Source organism: Silene latifolia, chromosome 4 (genome assembly GCF_048544455.1).
Source record: "Silene latifolia isolate original U9 population chromosome 4, ASM4854445v1, whole genome shotgun sequence".
In the NCBI taxonomy this organism is placed as follows: Eukaryota; Viridiplantae; Streptophyta; class Magnoliopsida; order Caryophyllales; family Caryophyllaceae; genus Silene; species Silene latifolia.
Genome location: NC_133529.1, coordinates 106,515,575 through 106,534,202, shown reverse-complemented (window position 1 = coordinate 106,534,202; position 18,628 = coordinate 106,515,575). Strand labels below are relative to the sequence as shown.

The window sequence follows — 18,628 nt, the reverse complement described above, 5'->3', positions numbered from 1 at the left end:
TTTTTTTCTTCAACTTAAAATCAATGTTAACAAGCCGCCTTCTACAAATAAAGGAACCCAGATTCTCAAAATAATCGGTTATTGCAAACAAGTCCATGACGACGCTTACGATGGAGATCATACTAGATGAAATACTGCCAAAAGTACACGTAACATCTCTTTTTACCCTTAAATTGGTATGCAAATGCTTTAATACCCAAATTTCAAGCAAGGAATTCATCAGTCGACATGTCCGTCACTCGGTTTCCGCTAATACTAGTCGCCTTTTATTCCTCAATACAACTAATCATGGCTTCCGGGCTTTCGACTTGGACTCTTTAAAATCTGTACCTCTCAATATTCATTATCCTACAACTTCCAAACCATATAACAAATTTAACTACATAGGGTCATGCAATGGGTTACTTTGCATGGAATCCCGGTCTGCTGAGTCCATCGTGCTGCTCAATCCCTTAACCGGTGTCTCTTTCCAAGTCCCACACTATTATAAATTTCAACCTCCTCAAGATGAAGAAAGGTTTTCTTTATTTGATCCCGAGCATGGGTTTGGATTTGATAGTTTGAATAACGATTATAAGATTGTTCGAGTAACAAATACATATGATGGTCGAGAAAAAGTTATGATTTACCGCCTAAGGGATAACTCTTGGAGACAACTAGTGACTGAAAGAAAGGATAGTCTTGCGACCCAGGTTATATCGGATGTACCGGGTGCCTTAATAGATACCCATTTACTTCACTGGGTATACTCCACAAGTATGTCTTGGAGCAATTGGAGTAGTGGTACATCATTCTCTGTTGGTTGTTATCGAATTGGATGTTTTGATCTTACCACTGAACGATGGGCGGACGATGTGCCACTGCCACCTGATGTCGTTCTTTCCACTGAGCAATGGCCCAAGTATACGGGCAAGCTACCTGACGATTCACTTTTCAACGAGATTTCTTGTAGTAAGGACTTAACGTTGAGGGTTCTCGACCGGTGCTTGTGTTTATTAGTGTCGGTTAAGGACGCTATGAGCAAAGGGTTAGATATATGGGTGATGAAGGAGTATTGCGTAAAAGAGTCATGGACGAAACTGTTTAAAATATCTGATTTGGGTGTCAACAAGAGTTATCTGCCCGTGTTCCCGCTTTGTTACAGGAAAAACAGTACGGCTTGTGGTCAAGACGAGATCCTGGTGGCCAGAGGTTGTGAGAAATTACATGCCAAACATAAGGGTAAGGGGGTCGAAGTCAAATGGTATAACACGAAGGATCAGGATAATAAGTCGTGGTTATCGGAGATCCATGAGGTTGGTGACGTGCCTCATTTTTACGAGGCGTTTACTTGTACGGGAAGTGTAGTTCCGCTCACAAGAAGCAAAGTTATGCAGAAATAACGCAGGATCCTGTGTGAGGATGCTAGAAGCACACGGCACATCTTCATATAGAGGACCCTATTCCATATGAAAACGGGATGATAAGGGTAAATTTGACACAACATTGATAACAGCTTTTATTTTATATTTTCTATGTTCTAGTTACTCCGTATTTATTTTCTTTTTATTAAAATATCTTAACAAAAAATAAACAAAATGATCAGTTCCGGGGAAATATTATTTATTATTTCGTATGTTGTATTATATTCTAATGTACGTGGCGAATATTCCCCAACTTTATTATTTGAAAACACCATCACAGACTTTAGAAGGTTACAAACTTACCATATGGAGTACATGGTAAACACAATATACATGTCATTATTTACTTATAGTTTGGGTCATATTTACAACCGTTCAAGAACGTTTTCCCGGGAAAACAAGGTGACAATTCCGTCAACCTTGTGTTACAAGACTAAACACAATTCTGAGCAATGCTGTCACAACTTTCGCCAATTTTGTCCGTAAACCTGCATTCTGTACGCAAAACTGTCAACCAAGAATCCACCTGCACCAAGAAGTTATGGTCTCAGTTTCAGTCGTTATTTAACAAAAAACAAATGACGAAACAACAGAACATCACAGTCAACATTCCCCCCAGCAACCAGAAAGTCCACAATTCCTTTGAGCATACGGCCAAACAGAATCAGTTTCTAGAGGCTCACTGAATACAAATCATCGCAAAAAGGCAGTAACATAAAGAAGCAAATAAGCGATTCATTGATAACAGCAAAAGACAGCATGAGGGCCAGCCAACCATTGAACTTACCTGTATTCTGGAAACACTAGAGCACTCTATCCTGAGTCCATAACGCGTCACAATGTAAAAGCAATGCCAAACTATTTGATCCTCACGAACAAGATTTGGTAATTGATCCACTTTAACAATGTCGGAAAGGAGAGTTGAATCTAAAGGACTCAAATCTGCGCATCAAAATTGCCAGGTCACATAAATGATGTGTACTCCTCCACAAAAGACTCGAAGAGTAATATGCACTGTGGAACTGATATTCTGGACTGACACAAAACACCATACTTTAAAAAAAACTTGGAGAATTATTAAAACCTGTAGATGAAAGGTAGAAGAAGAGGCATGGTCCTTGCAAGACAACAAAACGTGGAATCCAATCGTCAACGTCACAATCATCAATTGGAGGCAGCTCTCCTGGTAATGCATCCCATCTCTAAAAAAATTGGAAGTAATAAAACTGGCCATGTATTACAAAAGTGACTTGATATGTTACGAGAATTAATTTATTTTGACATTTTAAGAATCAAAGTAGAGGGATCCCGTACCGTTCGCATATACAAGTATCCCGATAGACGAGCCCACCTCAAAATTTCGTTGAGATGTTCCAACCTAAATTGGTTTGGTGGATGTTAACAAAAGAAAGTGAGTGGCTAATCATACATTTTAGAAAGACAGAAACTTATCATACTGTGCTTTCAAATGCGCCTCTCTTTCTTCTATATCTTTAAGTTCTGATCGGAGAGACCCTAGTTCTACAGCACTTAACTCAACCTATCAGTTCCAGTTGCAAATAGTCAGACATAAACTATTACTACTACAACAATAACGGCATGAACGAGAGGTAAATATTAGCGTACTTTTTCTTCACCATTTGCACCAGTGAAATGTATCCCCTTTAAGCTAAATAATCTCAGCATGAATGAAGCAGTTCTGAACTTTTTCCTGGTCCACAAAAAAAAAAATGAGACTATTGTGAATCCAAACGCAGAGAGAACGAGAAAAACTATATCATTAACGACTCATTTTAGCTACAGTCCGTAAACAAATAAACAGATACCTATTAGAGATGTCAGGACTCTTTTGTGCTGTGAAAGAATTTCTCTGAAATTGAGATATCGTGCCAGATGTTGATGTATGCGATGACTCTTCACACGATACTGAACAATCGGAATCTATCTCCCGAGGAGAATCTGCTGCAGAAGTTGATGTCTCAAAGTAATCTGGTATGATTTCGATGTATCTGGGACCATCACCCATGAAGGAAATTTTGTTAACCTTGTAATTGGCTTCACAATGCGGGGAACAAATTTTCCGCTTGGTTGGCTGAGAAATACGGAAAACAATATATGAAAGCAATTCATGTTAAAATTAACAGTTTTAAAATACTATTAACACTTCCACAAAATAAAATGGCTTTCTTAATAGTAATTTCAGTTCAAGTCTGTTAACAATGTAACATAAAGTACATCAAATATGACACAGAGTAATGAGAAAGGACGCACTGTGTTACTACAACTCAACTTCAACTGGAAGTGTTGGATACAATGTGGAATTGAGTGCCTCACACAACTATCTTGTGAAAAAGTTTCATTTTGACTAAACTGAAGTGTACAACAGTCATGACGATTCAGAAGGTTGAATGAGAAACAATAACCGTATCAAGCCTAACTCTTAGTTTTCATAACTGAGTTCCCAGCAAGCAAAATGTTGAAGCACTTTACAGCAAGTACCTTTTTAGGTAAAATACTAAACGCAATTTATGGTTAAACTGTTAGCCAATTAACCATGCCAGAAAGTTCCCTTATATTCTTAATTATTACTCAGCCTTTTATTGTCAGTTCTTGTTCCGCAATTGAGAAGGAACCCTAATTGAAACAGTGACGTAGCCACATAGTAGCTAGTTGGGTCTTGAGACCCCTTAACTTTTCGGACCATTAATGATATTTATTACAGTGGTAAATTCATCTGAGTTGAAATTTTTTTGTCTGTAGAACCTCCTAATAAATACAGATATATAGGGCTTGCTTGGAATGAGAGTAATTATTAAGGTAGTAATGTGAGCTAAAATAAGAAGAAATAGGAGGAGATTGGTGGTTTGTGGTGGTTGTGGAGGGTGGAAAGAGGGGATGAGGGAGGAATTATTACCTCTATATGGAGGTAATTATTATTTGGAGGGGGAGGTAGGGAACAATTACTCCCTTAATAAAGGGACTATTACACTATATTTTCCCATTTCTATCTCCAACCCCCATTCTTTCCCTCCAATTTTTAGTTTATTTTAGCTCTATTAATCCCTTAATAATAACTCTCATTCCAAGCAAAGCCCAGGGAAGTAACAATTACAGTATAAATGGCCCCATAGTATAGCAATTATCTGGCTATGCCACTGGATTGAATACCAGAAAGACAAAAACCAAAGTTCAGCCCTTGCACATACCCTATCAGTGTTTTTCAAGAAAATAAAAACCTTCAAACAGTAAAAAAAAAAAAAAAAAAAATGGCAAAAATGATGTGAGGTAAGAATAAAGCAAGTTGCATAGGCAATTAAGCAATAGAGTTAGGCATGAAACAGGGAGATCAAGTTTAATCCAATAAGTCAGTCATACACCAACGGATAATCACAAGCTTAGCAATTAATAAAAGCTAGCTCATCGATCATATTACCAGCAAAGTATATAAATAAATAAATAAATAAACAAAACATAATCAAAATCCAAAGAAGCTTAGAGAAAATGGGGAAAATACCTTAACAAGAATGATTGAATCTTTAATGGAGCTTAGTTGATCGGATGTATCAGAAAAAAGATAAAGAAAAGGGATTTTAAATATTCTATTATATATATATATATATGATAATGTGTTGATGTTCTGTAAATATAAAAGCCAAGGCCGGCCAATTTCATGATTACTCGTAGTCGTATCTGAGTGTTCGACTCTTCGCTAATACGTACTTATTACTTGGTCCCTCCAAAATTCTACTTTTACCGCTTCAACCCCTTTTATTGTTGATTTTCTTTCATATCATTTCTACTCCCTCCTATTAATTTTAACTCTTCCCTTTCCTTTTTTCATCTATTCATATAACTCTCCCTCTTTTCTTATTTAGTAAAGTTTTATACTTATTTTAATCACCTTAGCCCACAACAATACCCCACAATACTCATACTTTATCTTATTTTAATCACCTTACCCCATAACAATACTTATTTTAACGCGCGAAAGTGGTAATTAGGCCCCTTAACTCTGTTCAATTGTGAAATTAGGCCCCATAAGTTTTATTTGGAGCAATCAAACCCCTTAAGTTTCACCAAAAGTGAAATTCAACCCCATTTTCATAATTTTCACCAAATTCTTATATTAATATCACTTTTAATACAATTTATCAAATATAAAATATATTTTTTATAATTTTAGAACTTTTATATTTATATTAAATATTGAGAATTATTTTATTTTGAATTTTATAATATATAGACAATTTATTATATATGTATGAATGTTATATAAATTATAAATAATTTACTAAATATGTATGTAAAAATGTTCTTCAATGATTAATAAATTATGTAAAAATTCGTAAAGTTGCAATTAGTAATTTTTAGTTATTTAATAAATTATTTAATACCAATATAAATTGTTTTTAATTAAAATTCTTGTGTAAATTTAAAAAATGGGGCTGAATTTCACTTTTGATGAAACTTAAGGGGCTTGATTGCTCCAAATAAAAGTTATGGGGCCTAATTTCACAATTGATCAGAGTTAAGGGGCCTAATTACCACTTTCGCGCTTATTTTAATCATCTTACCCCACAATAATACCTTCATCTCTCCAATTACCTTACACCACCACAATACTTTACAATAAAATAATCCTACCCTTAATTTGCGTGCCCTTTTGAAAGGGGAAAGTTAAAATGAATATGAGGGAGTAACTTCTAACCATTTTCGTGTACGCAATTATAGATGTTAACCGAGTCACTTGGATCGAGTCAAGTTTAAGTCGGGTGAGGTTATATCATCTCCAGGTTCTATTGAAACGACATATGCTTTCAGGTCGAGTTGGTTCAGGTTGACTCGTTATCAGGTCAAATAATTTTGGGTCAATGATAATGAGAATCTGATAAGCGAGAAGATATAAAGCTAAGGTTTTTATGCAATGAAAAACACAAGCCTATTTATTCTTTTCCAGCTTTAAAGAAGTCACACCCCCCCCCCCCCCTACAAATCTACACCTTTTCGCCCGGTAGCACTCGTAGCGCCCAAATAAGTAAATAACTAGATCCTACAGGTTGTTCTTTGGGCGGATACAAGACTTGATCATTTTCTGCAGTTAGACGTCGTTGAGATCATCTTGTGCCGGTTGAGCACATTCTCCACGTGTTGAGTGTGCGGCAAACTGCTAACATTTTTGTATATTTTTTTAATTTTTTTTTTTTTTTTTTTGATAAGGAGGATGAACCCAAAAACCTACGAGTAGGTCTCACAAATTTTACAAGGAAAAAACCAAAACCAAAACCAAAAAACAAAACCAAAAAAAAAAAAAGACAAGGTAACCATCTCATTAACAAAGGAGAGTGTACAATTAACAAACACCGTGTCAAAGCCTTCCTTTACGCTATCCTTTTCTCCTTCCATGTTCTTAGTTCCAATTGTTTAGCCATTTATCTAAAGTATAAAGTAAATTCTCCTTCCCTGCTTTGCACCGCAAGCCAACTCTTAAAAATATCTTGTCCATTATACATGGCTAAATAGGTGTCTTGTTCTCGAATATAGCTTCATTTCTCAATTCCCAAATAATAGCGACGACCGCAATGAAAAACCGTTCACCACCACCAACTGAAATCACCCCGATCAGAGTTCTAGAACTCAAAACAAGGCGGTTTGGGGACCAACAGAGCTGGAATAAGCACACTGAACACATAGCCTGCTTGCACATGATACATTAACCATAACAATGCCTCTCCAACTGATACAATCCACTGAGCAGCTTCAGACACGATGACTTTATGTTTCGGGTCATTCCTCAATGCACTAGCCCAAATCCTAGCCTGTCCATGATTTCTGAAGACATTATAAGCTGCACTGACACTGAATTTACCCCTGTGAACACAAGGATTGAACATTTGGATGGCTTCTTCCTTAACCCCAGCTACGATAATCCAACTGTCTCTGACATGGAGTATACTCCTCCAGCTTTCAGCATGATGGTATGGTTTACTACCTGCATCCCATATAGTACTTGATACAAGGTTATAATGCTGGTTCCACTGCTTCCACACTCCACCATTTTCATTCATAGGGAGCCAAATGAGATCGAATTGGCTTCAGACACGATGACTTTATGTTGATGCAGGATGGCGCAAGTTATGCGAAGCAGCGATAGGATGGATTATTAAAGACCAAACTGGACAAATTATTTTTAAGCATTTAGAGAGAATTTGGGCCGAGTCTCCTATTCAAGCAGGGGCAAAAGGCTTTCAGCATCTAACCTGGTGGGCATTAAATAATAATCTTCTGCATCTTTCTATTATGAGTGATTGCCAAAAGTTTATTCTACAATATTTGGGGTTGGAAGTCGCACAACAGGAGATCAAATGTTTGATCACGGAAATTTGGGATCTTGCTCCTGACTTTCATTGTTTTTCGATCTCGTTTATTCCACGTGTTTTGAATAAAAAGGCGCGCGGGCTGCCTTGGCTTTGTAACAAATACTGGTTTTCCACTTGGCAAAAAAAAACAAGAAAAAAAAAGGAAAAAAAAAATGTCGTTTTGTGTTTTCATCATAGGGGTGATGTTTTGTACATGGACCTCCTTATGTCAATAAGACCTTACTCCTCCATTGACAATCTCTGATACAACGGGGTATTGCTATAGAGGAATGTGCCAAATATCATTAAAGTGAAGTTGAACTGCTCCTTTTTAACATTCTACTTTCTGTTAGAATATGACTAGATGTTCATTCTTATAATTAGGATATGACTAGCAGCCATGTTCTTATGATATGAGTTTTTGCCACGCCAGTAGATTAACTTAGGAGGCAGGGAGGGATAGTATTATATATACTATAGATATTAGCCGTCCACCGTCAATTATTTATCCATTGGGATCATATATCAGGGATCAATTAGTCTCTACACAATTCTATTTGAGAGAACTAATATGAGAGTCTCTAATATGCAACTCTCCATAGTAAAAGTGCTTCCTCACGCCAGTGGACATAGGTCACATAGCTAATAAGTTTTTAGTGAACCATGTAAATAAATTTTTGGTGTCATCTATATTTATTGTTTTGCGCTCAATTTATTGCTTCCGTTGTAACAGTATGCAATTACCTTTAGACAGTATGATTAATCGGTAAGGGTAGAGAGACGGTTTCTCTTACACTGGAGTGAGGATTCATCACTCTGAGATTTCACTGGGAAATCAGATGTTCAGCCAGTCTCTTGAAAACTTTCCCATTCTTTGCTATCCCCCATAAGCCTCGAACTTCATCTTCTGAAATGGAATTTTGCTGTTTTTTGATAAACTGCATAATAAATTAGTCATGGATGAAAGCCTAATCTTCAATATGGTTTGCTAAACAAAAATGCAATATAAATATATAGACGCCACAAGATAACTATTTACTCTCGCTACTTCAAAGTTTCACCTTAAAACAACTACTTAACCTTCCCTCACTAAGTCTTACGGAGTGCTCCGTATTTGACTTCTACCCAAAGTCCCAACTGATACTTCACTCTTTTCACCCAGCTCGAGTTATCTTTAATATGTTGTCAATGAGGAATAAGAGGTCAACCACGTTGACAGTTTTACTGATTAATCAGATGCCTCATCTTCACTATTAGCCGAAAGAAATGTGAGTCAGGACTTGCAATGTTGATAGACAAGGCCTGAACTTATTTGGGAACATGCTTAGACTTAGAAGTTGCTACAAGAAAACCCAACTAAGTTGTGTGCTCCAAAACCCGAACCTCATAGTAGTTACATTCCAGAAATAGTAATGGTAAAAAACTCTTACCAAGAATCGTACAAGCCAGAGAAGCAATAAAAGGAAGAAACGAGAAACAACGAATTTCACCACCCAAATAGTGATGAAGATGTCAAAAGACTTTATTTAGCAAAAATTTCCACATTAAATGATTTGGCATTCCGCACCGTTTAATAAACTTGACCAACTAAAAATAATTATCACTTTCGGTATTGCGAAAAAGAATATGCTCATATATTTATGAAAGGATTCACATTCCAAGTCTTTCAAAACTCAAGTTTGTTGGTTGAACTATAAACCAAATTTTCTTGAAAGCTCAAACTGTAATCTAGCATAACTAGACTAAATGCAACATGATTCAAGGTCGCTAAAATCAAAGGGAGCATACAACAATATAACTCAAAGAGACTTACCTCAAAAACCCATTTGCCTCAAAATATTAGGACCATTCCATTATTCTCCATTTTTTTAAACAAGGTAAGAGCCCTACCAATCCATGCAAGTAAACCATCTTGCAAAGGATTCTAAGTAACCACCTCACGTGGCACATCTCGATCTTTCGTATCTTTGAAATGCTGGACAGCCAGCTGAGGTCTATTCACGTTGGACAAGGCAATAGACAATAAATGGTAAGTGACAACAACAGGGGATATGTGTTCCTTAAGAAGCAGGTCTCGGAACATGTCCAAGGCGTTGTCAACCTTTTTAGACATGCAATATACACACATTAAGCTGGTTAAGTCACAGTATTTGGAGCATAATATCCAAAAGCTTTTCTGCCTCCTCCATCTCGCACACAAATAGCACCCATCCGTAAAGTACTGGAAGTAATGACATTCACAGACACACCTCTCTTAGTTTTTTCTTCATCAATCATTCCTTGTTTACAGTACATGTCAACTAGCATGGAGCACGTATTATAGGTTATGACAGTGGGCATAATGTCTTCATATATGAAGACATTCGAGTTATAAGCGCCCAAATGTTCAATACTACGAAGCCAGCAAAGGGCAGCAGCATTGTCGCGAGAGTGGCAAAGGCCTTTGAACATAGCACCTTAGGTAAAAAGATAGGTTGGACCAAGCTGTTAAATTATTGGATAAAAGAGTATGTTGGAGGCCAAACTTGACGATTTCATCCAATAATTTAACGGCGTGGACCAACTTATCAGAATCAATAAGCATCAGGGGTATAGCCAAGCTCCAGGAGAGAAAAACCGAACCCAACACGGCGCAAACGGCATTAGTTAATAAACAATTGGTTAGAATGCCTGCGGAATTTACAAGACAACTCAAGGCGATCAAAACAAGAGTAACCTTAATTTGCATTGTTGAATCACAGAGTTGAAAAACAATTGAGGATTAGCATCATCAACATCATCATAAACAGGGGTTGTTGAATTAACGAGAGTGATAGTTAGAATTGAGATTGTAAAGGGTAGAAAAGAACAAGGTTACCTTTTACCTATGATTCCCCACCATAATCACCGCAAGTACGAGATTGGAAAAAGAATCCTCGATTTGTTTATTAATTTGCTTGCGATTTTTGCTACCAGATCCAGTAAACTTTGATGCTACCATTGACGAGGGTTTGCAAGGTTTGAGTGAGATAGGTTGATCTGTTTGGAGTTTGGATATAGAGCACATAAACTTGTCAAAAAAGTGACCCAGCTCGAAAAAAAAAAAAAAGAACGCCTCTAAAACAACAAAGCGTCTTTGCTGTGACGATTTAACTTGTCATTAGCTACCTCTCACAAAAAGAGGAGAGGGACAAGGTGACTTTCTACGTGTGTTTTCCACTCACCTCTCATGGGTATTTTGTGAGAGGAAATGGTATCCGTCACAAGCTTGTGACGGATATCGCCGTCTTCAATGAGATTTTGTGCTAAAACAATCCTAAAAAAAATAACGCGCTTTCTTATTCAACCCGAATCCAGAAGCCATCGAATTCAAAATGAGGCAAGGGTCTTGAGTCTTGACTCTTGACCCTGAAAATCCTAAAAACAGGACGATAGTTGTTAAGCCAAATTATGGAATTGCTCCGTCTATAGTTAGGGCTTTTTTTTTTGTTAAAAGCAAAAGATCAATTAGGCTATAGACTTAACTATAGCATGAGCAATCCTATTAAGCCTCCTTGGACAATGACTAAGGGAGAAGCAATGACACAAAGAAACAAAAGACATGATTGAGCGTAATATTGATGCCGCATCTTGATTGATATCGCCACATCCATTAAGCTGGAGAACCAGGCTCAAACAGTCAGAGGTTGCATCAATATGTCGGTATCCATGCTTAATAGCATCAGCACAAGCAAAGTTAAGGGCCAAAGCTTCTGCCTGAAAAGCGGATTTTGCCCAAAAGGAAGTGCGTCCAACATGGAAAATAGTTCCTGTACCATCTTGAAATAACCATCCAACAGTAGCTGTAAAATTGGGTGTCCATGAAGCATCACATTTGATACGTATGTGAGTTGAGCAAATCACCAGACCAATGATGCATAGGGGGAAATGGTGTCGTAAAAGATAATCATCATCCACGTCCTCTAGATTAGCTGGTTGCAGCGTACCCATATGCTTATGCCTATCCAATTCCACTCGGGCATTATTATTTGCCTCCATGGTTATAGAAGACAGAAGATCATAGTAGTCAATAGATCCATTTTGAAAAACCAGCTTATTTCTAAGGCACCAAATATGCCATAGAGAACTAACAAAAAGTGATATAGATGGGAGCGGATTTGCAATTTGTCTGAAGTACTTCAGCCAATTAATAACCCACTGTTGGATGGAGACACTATTCCCCACATGCGACCGTATACCCAGTGATGATGCAGCCCAAATGCGGGAGGCAAAAGGGCAATCTCGAAAAAGATGAGCCAAAGATTCAGGAATAGATTGAGAGGTACAAAATAAACAGGAGTAATCCCATGGAAGATCCCGGCGTTGTGCTTCTTCTCCACACGACAATGATTTAGAAAGAAGTTTCCATAAAAAGATCTTCCATTTATTAAAAACGGGAAGATGCCACAAGATCTTTTTACAGAAAGCTATAGTCGAAGAATCCATGCGGGTCCTATCCTTTAATGATGAGTGTCCATCCCACAATCTTGAAAAAGTCAAGGCGTAGCCACTCTTACTAGAATATCGACCATTAGAAGTTAAATTCCAATAGAGATAATATGGGTCATCTTGTAAAGGAATAGGGATGGAACACACAAGGGGTGCTATATTCTGTCCGCAAATATTTAGCACAGCATCATAATCCCAATGACCAGACGGTTGTTGGAGCAAAGAAACCGCCCAAAAGGGCTTTGCCTGAAGTTCCATATCAGATATTGAATGTAGCTGTGCCAGAGAAGAATTATGAATCCACTTATCCCGCCATATATCTAGGGAAGAAGGGAATCCAATCTGCCAGGAAAGATTTTTTTTTGTAACAATTCAAGTCCCCATTTAAGTCCTCTAGCACCCCATGATAATGGTCCGGACAATCCAAACTCAGATTTCATAATTGTTTCTGTTCCGGGTTTAATTCCAGAGCAGATATTTGATACCACTCGTAGCTCGTAGAATGATGTCCTTGCTTGAATCCTCCTTGCGGTCTCCTGAAACGATGAACAAACTGAGGGCTCGGCTTTGGCCGAGCGTACTCACTCCGACGCTCAAGTCAGTAAACTTAGAGAGGCAAGTTGTTGTTACTTGGCTAAGAGTGTAATGTAGAGAGATAAGGAAGATATTACCAGATGAATAGTGGTTATTAGGTCAATTTTTGGATCCTTTCCTCAATGAAGGTTGAGGAGTATTTATAGGCATTCGCCTTTTGTCACGTAGTGGCCAAGTGGCCAAGTGACTCATTAGGTGGAAAGACCGTTGTACCCTCGGCCGATGGACCTGTGGCAGGCTCGCCGAGGGTCTTGGATATGAGTACGCGGGGATGTGCCTCGGGGCTAGTTGTCTGCCGAGACACAGGGTGACAGACAGCCGATGGGCTTCATCGGCTAGGCTGTCTAAGTTGTTGACTTTGCTGTGGATATCTCTGACCTTGCTCAATATGTTGACTTTGGTCAGCGGTGCAGAATATGCCCCATCAATTTGCCCCCAGCGTAGTCTATGCCGTGGCATGGGCTCCGATGTATGTTGAGCGTATATTCTGCGCAAGTATTTTGCAAAACTTTTTCTCAAGGCTCGGCTTCTTCGATGCATCGGCTTGATCATTCGTAGGCCTACCATATCCCCCTCCACATGGATGCGTAAAGGGTATCCGATGTGGAAAGAATGTGATGCCGGCCGAGACCAGGGTGAGAGTCCGGTTATTTCGATTGCCCCGGCCGTGTTTCCTGGCTTGGTCGATCATGTGGCCGGCGGAGAGCAGATGCCTAGAAATTTGCTGTGGGAGATGAACAGGCGAAGAGATGTGAATGGGCGTGTTGAATACGCTTGGTAACTGTAGCATTGATTGACATTCAACTGTTGCAACGATTGACATTCCGTGGTTGCATGTCTGACACGTGTCTGCTTGTTGATTGGTTGACGCTTCATGGGCTGTGCCCTGATTGGTTCTTCTTCATGGGCTTTTCCCTATAAATAGGGCAGTTATTCCGTGATTTTGGCCATTACTTTCATTTCCTCAAATTTTCGAAAGTTTTCTCCCAAAATCTTCATCTCTCTAAACTTTCAAGGTTTCTTCAAATCTTCGGTCTTCGATCCGGCGAGTGTATTTCTTCAAGGTAATCAAACAAATTTCTTTTATTTCGCTAGTAATTTGTTGTGAACATGTCTTCTGCTGATGCTGGACCTAGTAAACCTGCGTCGGGGGGCCCTAGGTCTCCCTCTCCTGAAGTTGATCCTCAAATTCTTGAGGAATGGGAGGACTCTGATTCCTATGGCGATTTTGGTGATGATTTTGGTGATGAAGTGGAAAGGCCTCGTTGTAATGAAGGGAGGCAGTACGTTATGGATCATGGCAAAGCCTGTAAGGTCCGTCTTGATCGTGCTTGGACTCATAAGCTCGCCAGTTGTTCAGGCGAGAAATTTTTCGAGGGCCATTTTTTCTTCGGTAGGGGATACGAAATTGTTATCCCTGAGGAGGGTCAGGCCGTCTGTTGCCCTCCACCGGGCCATACCGGCGTATATATGCATCATTTGGAGTATGGGCTCCGGTTTCCGCTGAATGGCTACGTTGTGGCCATTATTAGAGCCATGAACGTTGCCGTCGCACAACTGCACCCGTTGGCTATGAGGACCATAATCGGCTTTGTCTGGCTCTGTCTCTTCAAGGGAGAGGCCCCAACGGTGAATTTATTCCGCCGGCTCCACCATCTCAAACCATTTTCTGGCCGCGTCGGATGGTACACTGTGGAGATGGAGCCGGGTTATGTCTCTGTCAACAAACTTCCTTCTTGCAAGGACTGGCAAGGCCGGTGGGTGTACGTTAAGGTGCTTGGGATGACTATCCGCCGCCTCGCTTTTTCCAAAGACCGAGTTAACTTGCGGTGTGAGACTCGGCGAGCACGATAGATGGGTTTCCGGAAGAAACTCAAAATGGATGCCAGCATGTCTATCTCCGGGAGGATGAGAGGTCGCAATGAGGCTCTTTGAGGTGGACAAGATTGGGGTGCCGAAAAAATGGATTCCCCCGACGCAGATCATCCTTCAGGATGAGCCTCTCTGCCACGTTGGCCTCATACCGGCCCTAGCACAGGGTGAGTGGGGTCGGTGTGAGGCCCATCGCCGCTCTTAATGTTCTTGCTCCTCGAATTCCGGTTTACTTCTTCTACTTAACTCTTGCTTTGTTTCTTTCGCAGATCACTTTGGAAAGGACTTGTCTGAGGATCTTCTTCGGAGAATGGGGCTACACAAAGATGGAACCGTTGCTAACTTACATCCCAAGGCTTCAGCCCACGACCGCAGGAAGTCGCCGAGTGACCTTATGGAACAACGGCTGAAGGGCTTGAGCGTGGAGGAGGCTCAGGCGAGGGTCGTTAGCGGTGTAGTGCGTCGGACGCGAAAGACGCCATTGACCCCGGTTCCAACTCCTATCCCCCCCCCAAAGAAGGTGGAGATAGTTGATATTCCTTCTGAGGGGGACTCTGATGCGGAGGGATCTCCTCTCATCCGTAAGAGGAAGAAGACAGCCTCTACTGCTGGCGAGGAGGTGCCTCCTCCGGCCAAGAAGGCCAGGCAAGGTACCTATCTATCCCGTGGCTCAAATCTAGCCAGGTCATTAGGTGCCCCTGATGACTTGTTTTCCGATACGCCGATATATGTTGATACTGATGCCTTTATTAAATTTTGTAGATCAGCCGCAGCCGGCTTCTGCTCTCGTTGGGCAGCAGGTGAAGGGATCCTCTGCGCAGGTTGGTGATCAAAGCGTCACCGTCAACCCCTCATCCCAAAAGGCTTCCCCCTCCCAGCCGCGGGCTGGTGGTCAAATTGTCACCACCGTCCCTTCATCCCAGAGGGCTTCCGTCTCCCAGCTTATAGAGGAAGGCACGAAGCTAATTAGGGAGCTGGCAAGGTGGAATGTGGTTACCGGTGCTCGTCTTATGGAGCAGGAGAAGGCCGTAGCTCGAGCTGTTCATGAGCGTAATGCCACTAAGCAGGTGGCTGCGTTGGCGAAGCTGGATCTCCTCAAAGAGCGGAAGCTTAGGGGAGATGCTGAGAAGGCGCTCTTGGCTGAGAGAAAACTCAGGGAGGACGCTGAAAAGGAGGTCCTTGCTGAGAGAGCGAAGGCCGAGGCCGCGGCACCTGAAGCCGCGAAGTTCTTTGGAGAAGTGTAACCTTGTTCAGGGGCGTGCTGACCTCTATCTCCAGCAGAGGAACGAATCCGAGGGCCTGTTTAAGGCCCAGGCGGAGGTGATTCGGGGCAAAGAGGCCGTCATCAAGCAGAAGGAGGCGGACATTGAGATGCTCCAAACCGTCATGCTTCCCAATCTGTGCGCTGAATTCCGGGACCTGGCCGAAGGAGCTGCCAGGGAAGTGATCGAGGAGCTTTTCCCTCTTGAAGATTCCTTTCCGTGGGACAGATATAACGAGCTGCTTGATGATAAGCTTGCGGCTAAGGAGAAAGCCATGGCGGAGAAGGCCCAGGAGGCGGTGAGGGCGAAGATTGAGAAGGAGGCGGCCGCGGAAAGAGCTGCTCTTGCTGAGAAGGCTAAGGCGGCCAGGGAGGAAGCTGATAGAATGAGGGCGGCTGATGACGCCGAGGCCAAAGCTGAGGCTGCTAGGAAAGCTGCTGGGTTGCCCATTGAAGAGGATGCGGCTACCGCTGCTGATGGTAAGCAGCAACAGGCGTAGGGCTGCTTGATGAGAACAAGTTTACAGCAGATCTGCCTCAGCTCCTCACATACTACCATGTGCTGCTTGATGAGAACAAGTTTACAGCAGATCTGCTTCAGCTGCCCGGGAGTCAATTGTTAAACCCTTCCTCCCTGCCATCTTTTGGCGCTTCAAATGATACTTGTAATTTTTGCTTTTCTTTCCTTGTATTTTGTACAACTTTGGTAGGTTGTGTTTCGGCTTACCCCAATGGGGACGGCCGTCGTCTGTACTCTTTCCACCTGTAACCCGTTATTATTAATAAGAGTTTGCTTCCTTTGCCTTCGGCATGCCGAGGTCTTTACCTTATTTCTTTTGAGCGTTCCAATGGTATTTGGTGTTTTCCACTTTGCCTCTGGCTTGGCCGAGGTCTTTTCTCGTTTTTGTCTGAGTTGCCCTCTTACGTCATTAATTGAGCGTCTCTTTTTGTTTCCGACTTGGCTTGGCCGAGGCGGTTTAGAGTGTGTATCTCAACTGTTTTTAACGTTTTTAAGGCATTTTGATTTTGTTTATCAACTGCGCTGGCCGCGGCTTGTCGCGGTGTCTGCTTTCTGATGGAGACTGCCGCTCTTGTCGGTACGACAGTAAGAGTCGGCGTCCGGATAGTGTGTTACGCGGCGTCTACCACTTTAAGTGACTGCCGAAGCGTCTACTATTTGGGGTGACCGCCACAAAGACTACATTTCTTCATGGGGACCACCGCTCTTGTCTATGACAGTGTGAGCTGGCGTCCGGATAGTGTGTTACGCGGCGTCTACCACTTTAAGTGACTGCCGAAGCGTCTACTATTTGGGGTGACTGCCACAGCACTACATTTCTTCATGGAGATCACCGCTCTTGTCCAATCGACAGTGTGAGTCGGCGTCGTCGTTTTCACAACGATTGCCGCTCTTGTCCAATCGACAGTATGAGACGGCGTCGGCTTCATTCTTTGTAACGACTGCCGCTCTTGTCGAATCGACAGTATGAGACGGCGTCGGCCTCTTTCTTTATAACGACTGCCGCTCTTGTCGAATCGACAGTATGAGACGGCGTCGGCTTCTTTCAACGACTGCCGCTCTTGTCGAATCGACAGTATGAGACGGCGTCGGCTTCTTTTCAACGATCGCTCTTGTCGAATCGACAGTATGAGACGGCGTCGGCTTCTTGATGGCGTCTAGCCTGAAAAAGAATGAACATTTTGATGAAAGACTTGGTCGTTTTTACATTCGATATTAACATGCGTCGGGGTGCCCACAGCTGTTTTGGGCACCTCCGGCGCTACAAGAGGTTTATCAGTTTCCTAATGCCTCATTAGAGGCGCTCTTCCCCCGTCAACCGTTGGTTGAATCCATAAGGTCGCCTTTTGGTTGTGAGGATGAGCTTTTCCCCTTCTCCGACTGTTTTGCCACTTTGAGGGATTGCATGTTGCATCCTCTGGCAGATATCTGGATGTTGACCACCTCGTCCTTCTCGTCTTTGGAGACGAGCTTATGCGCTTCCCCCCGGTCCGAGACATACATTAATGTCAGGGCCCGGATGGACATCACTGCGTCGGCATCGCTCAGAGTAACTCGGCCTATCAGGGCGTTGTAGGCGGATGAGCCGTTGATGACGACGAACTCGGCTAGGACATTCTTGGCCGCATTCCCCTCGCCGAACATCACCGGGAGTCTGATTGAACCCAGGGGTACCAGGCTGCCGGAGAAGGCGTGACAGTGGATGGGTGCGGGGCTCAAGTCCTTGAGTCTAAGGCCGAGGTCATTAAAGCACTCCCTAAACATGATGTTCGTGTAGGCGCCTGTGTCAATCAGACACCTCTTTACCAGGTGGTTGGATATGTCCAAGTTGACCACCAGCGGGTCGCTGTGAGGGGCGATGATTCCCTCGTAGTCTTTCCCTCCAATAGTCATATCGGGAATGCTGGAGGCGGGGGTTGCTGTGTTGGGCACAAAGTTGATGGCCTGATACAGCTCGTTCAGGTGCCGTTTGTGCCCATGAGCCGATCCACCGTTCTCGTTACCTCCGATGACTACGTGGATAACTCCTATCCGTTGAAAAACGGATTTCTTATCCGAGCCGCTGGCGTCGATCTTCTGGCCTTTGGCCACATACTTGTCGAGGCACCCCTTTCGGATTAGCTCTTCAATGGCGTTCTTCAGGTGCCGGCAGTTG

The 18,628-nt window shown here is 41.9% G+C and overlaps 3 protein-coding genes and 1 long non-coding RNA gene across 4 annotated transcripts; 1 reads left to right on the top strand and 3 right to left on the bottom strand.

The window, feature by feature from the left end:
• The first annotated feature begins 110 nt into the window (after positions 1-110).
• Positions 111-1,382, top strand: LOC141651880 (F-box protein CPR1-like). The gene has a single exon (XM_074459573.1). It carries the CDS (start codon positions 111-113, stop codon positions 1,380-1,382), a length of 1,272 nt encoding a protein of 423 aa, XP_074315674.1.
• A 257-nt stretch (positions 1,383-1,639) lies between these two features.
• Positions 1,640-3,811, bottom strand: LOC141653745 (uncharacterized). Its single transcript, XM_074461589.1, has 8 exons — positions 3,675-3,811; positions 3,230-3,495; positions 3,030-3,114; positions 2,861-2,943; positions 2,718-2,781; positions 2,488-2,605; positions 2,191-2,345; positions 1,640-1,929 (listed from the first exon to the last, which is right to left on the bottom strand). The coding sequence occupies exons 2-8, from the start codon at positions 3,427-3,429 to the stop codon at positions 1,837-1,839; spliced, it is 798 nt and encodes a 265-aa protein (XP_074317690.1). The 5' UTR covers positions 3,430-3,495; positions 3,675-3,811; the 3' UTR covers positions 1,640-1,836.
• Positions 3,812-8,227: 4,416 nt separating this feature from the next.
• On the bottom strand, positions 8,228-10,785 carry LOC141653744 (uncharacterized). Its single transcript, XR_012547504.1, has 3 exons — positions 10,009-10,785; positions 9,573-9,939; positions 8,228-8,697 (listed from the first exon to the last, which is right to left on the bottom strand). It is a non-coding gene; the product is annotated as an uncharacterized LOC141653744 (long non-coding RNA).
• Positions 10,786-11,245: 460 nt separating this feature from the next.
• LOC141651879 (uncharacterized) lies at positions 11,246-12,484 on the bottom strand. The gene has a single exon (XM_074459572.1). The coding sequence runs from the start codon at positions 12,482-12,484 to the stop codon at positions 11,246-11,248; it is 1,239 nt and encodes a 412-aa protein (XP_074315673.1).
• Positions 12,485-18,628: the final 6,144 nt, after the last annotated feature.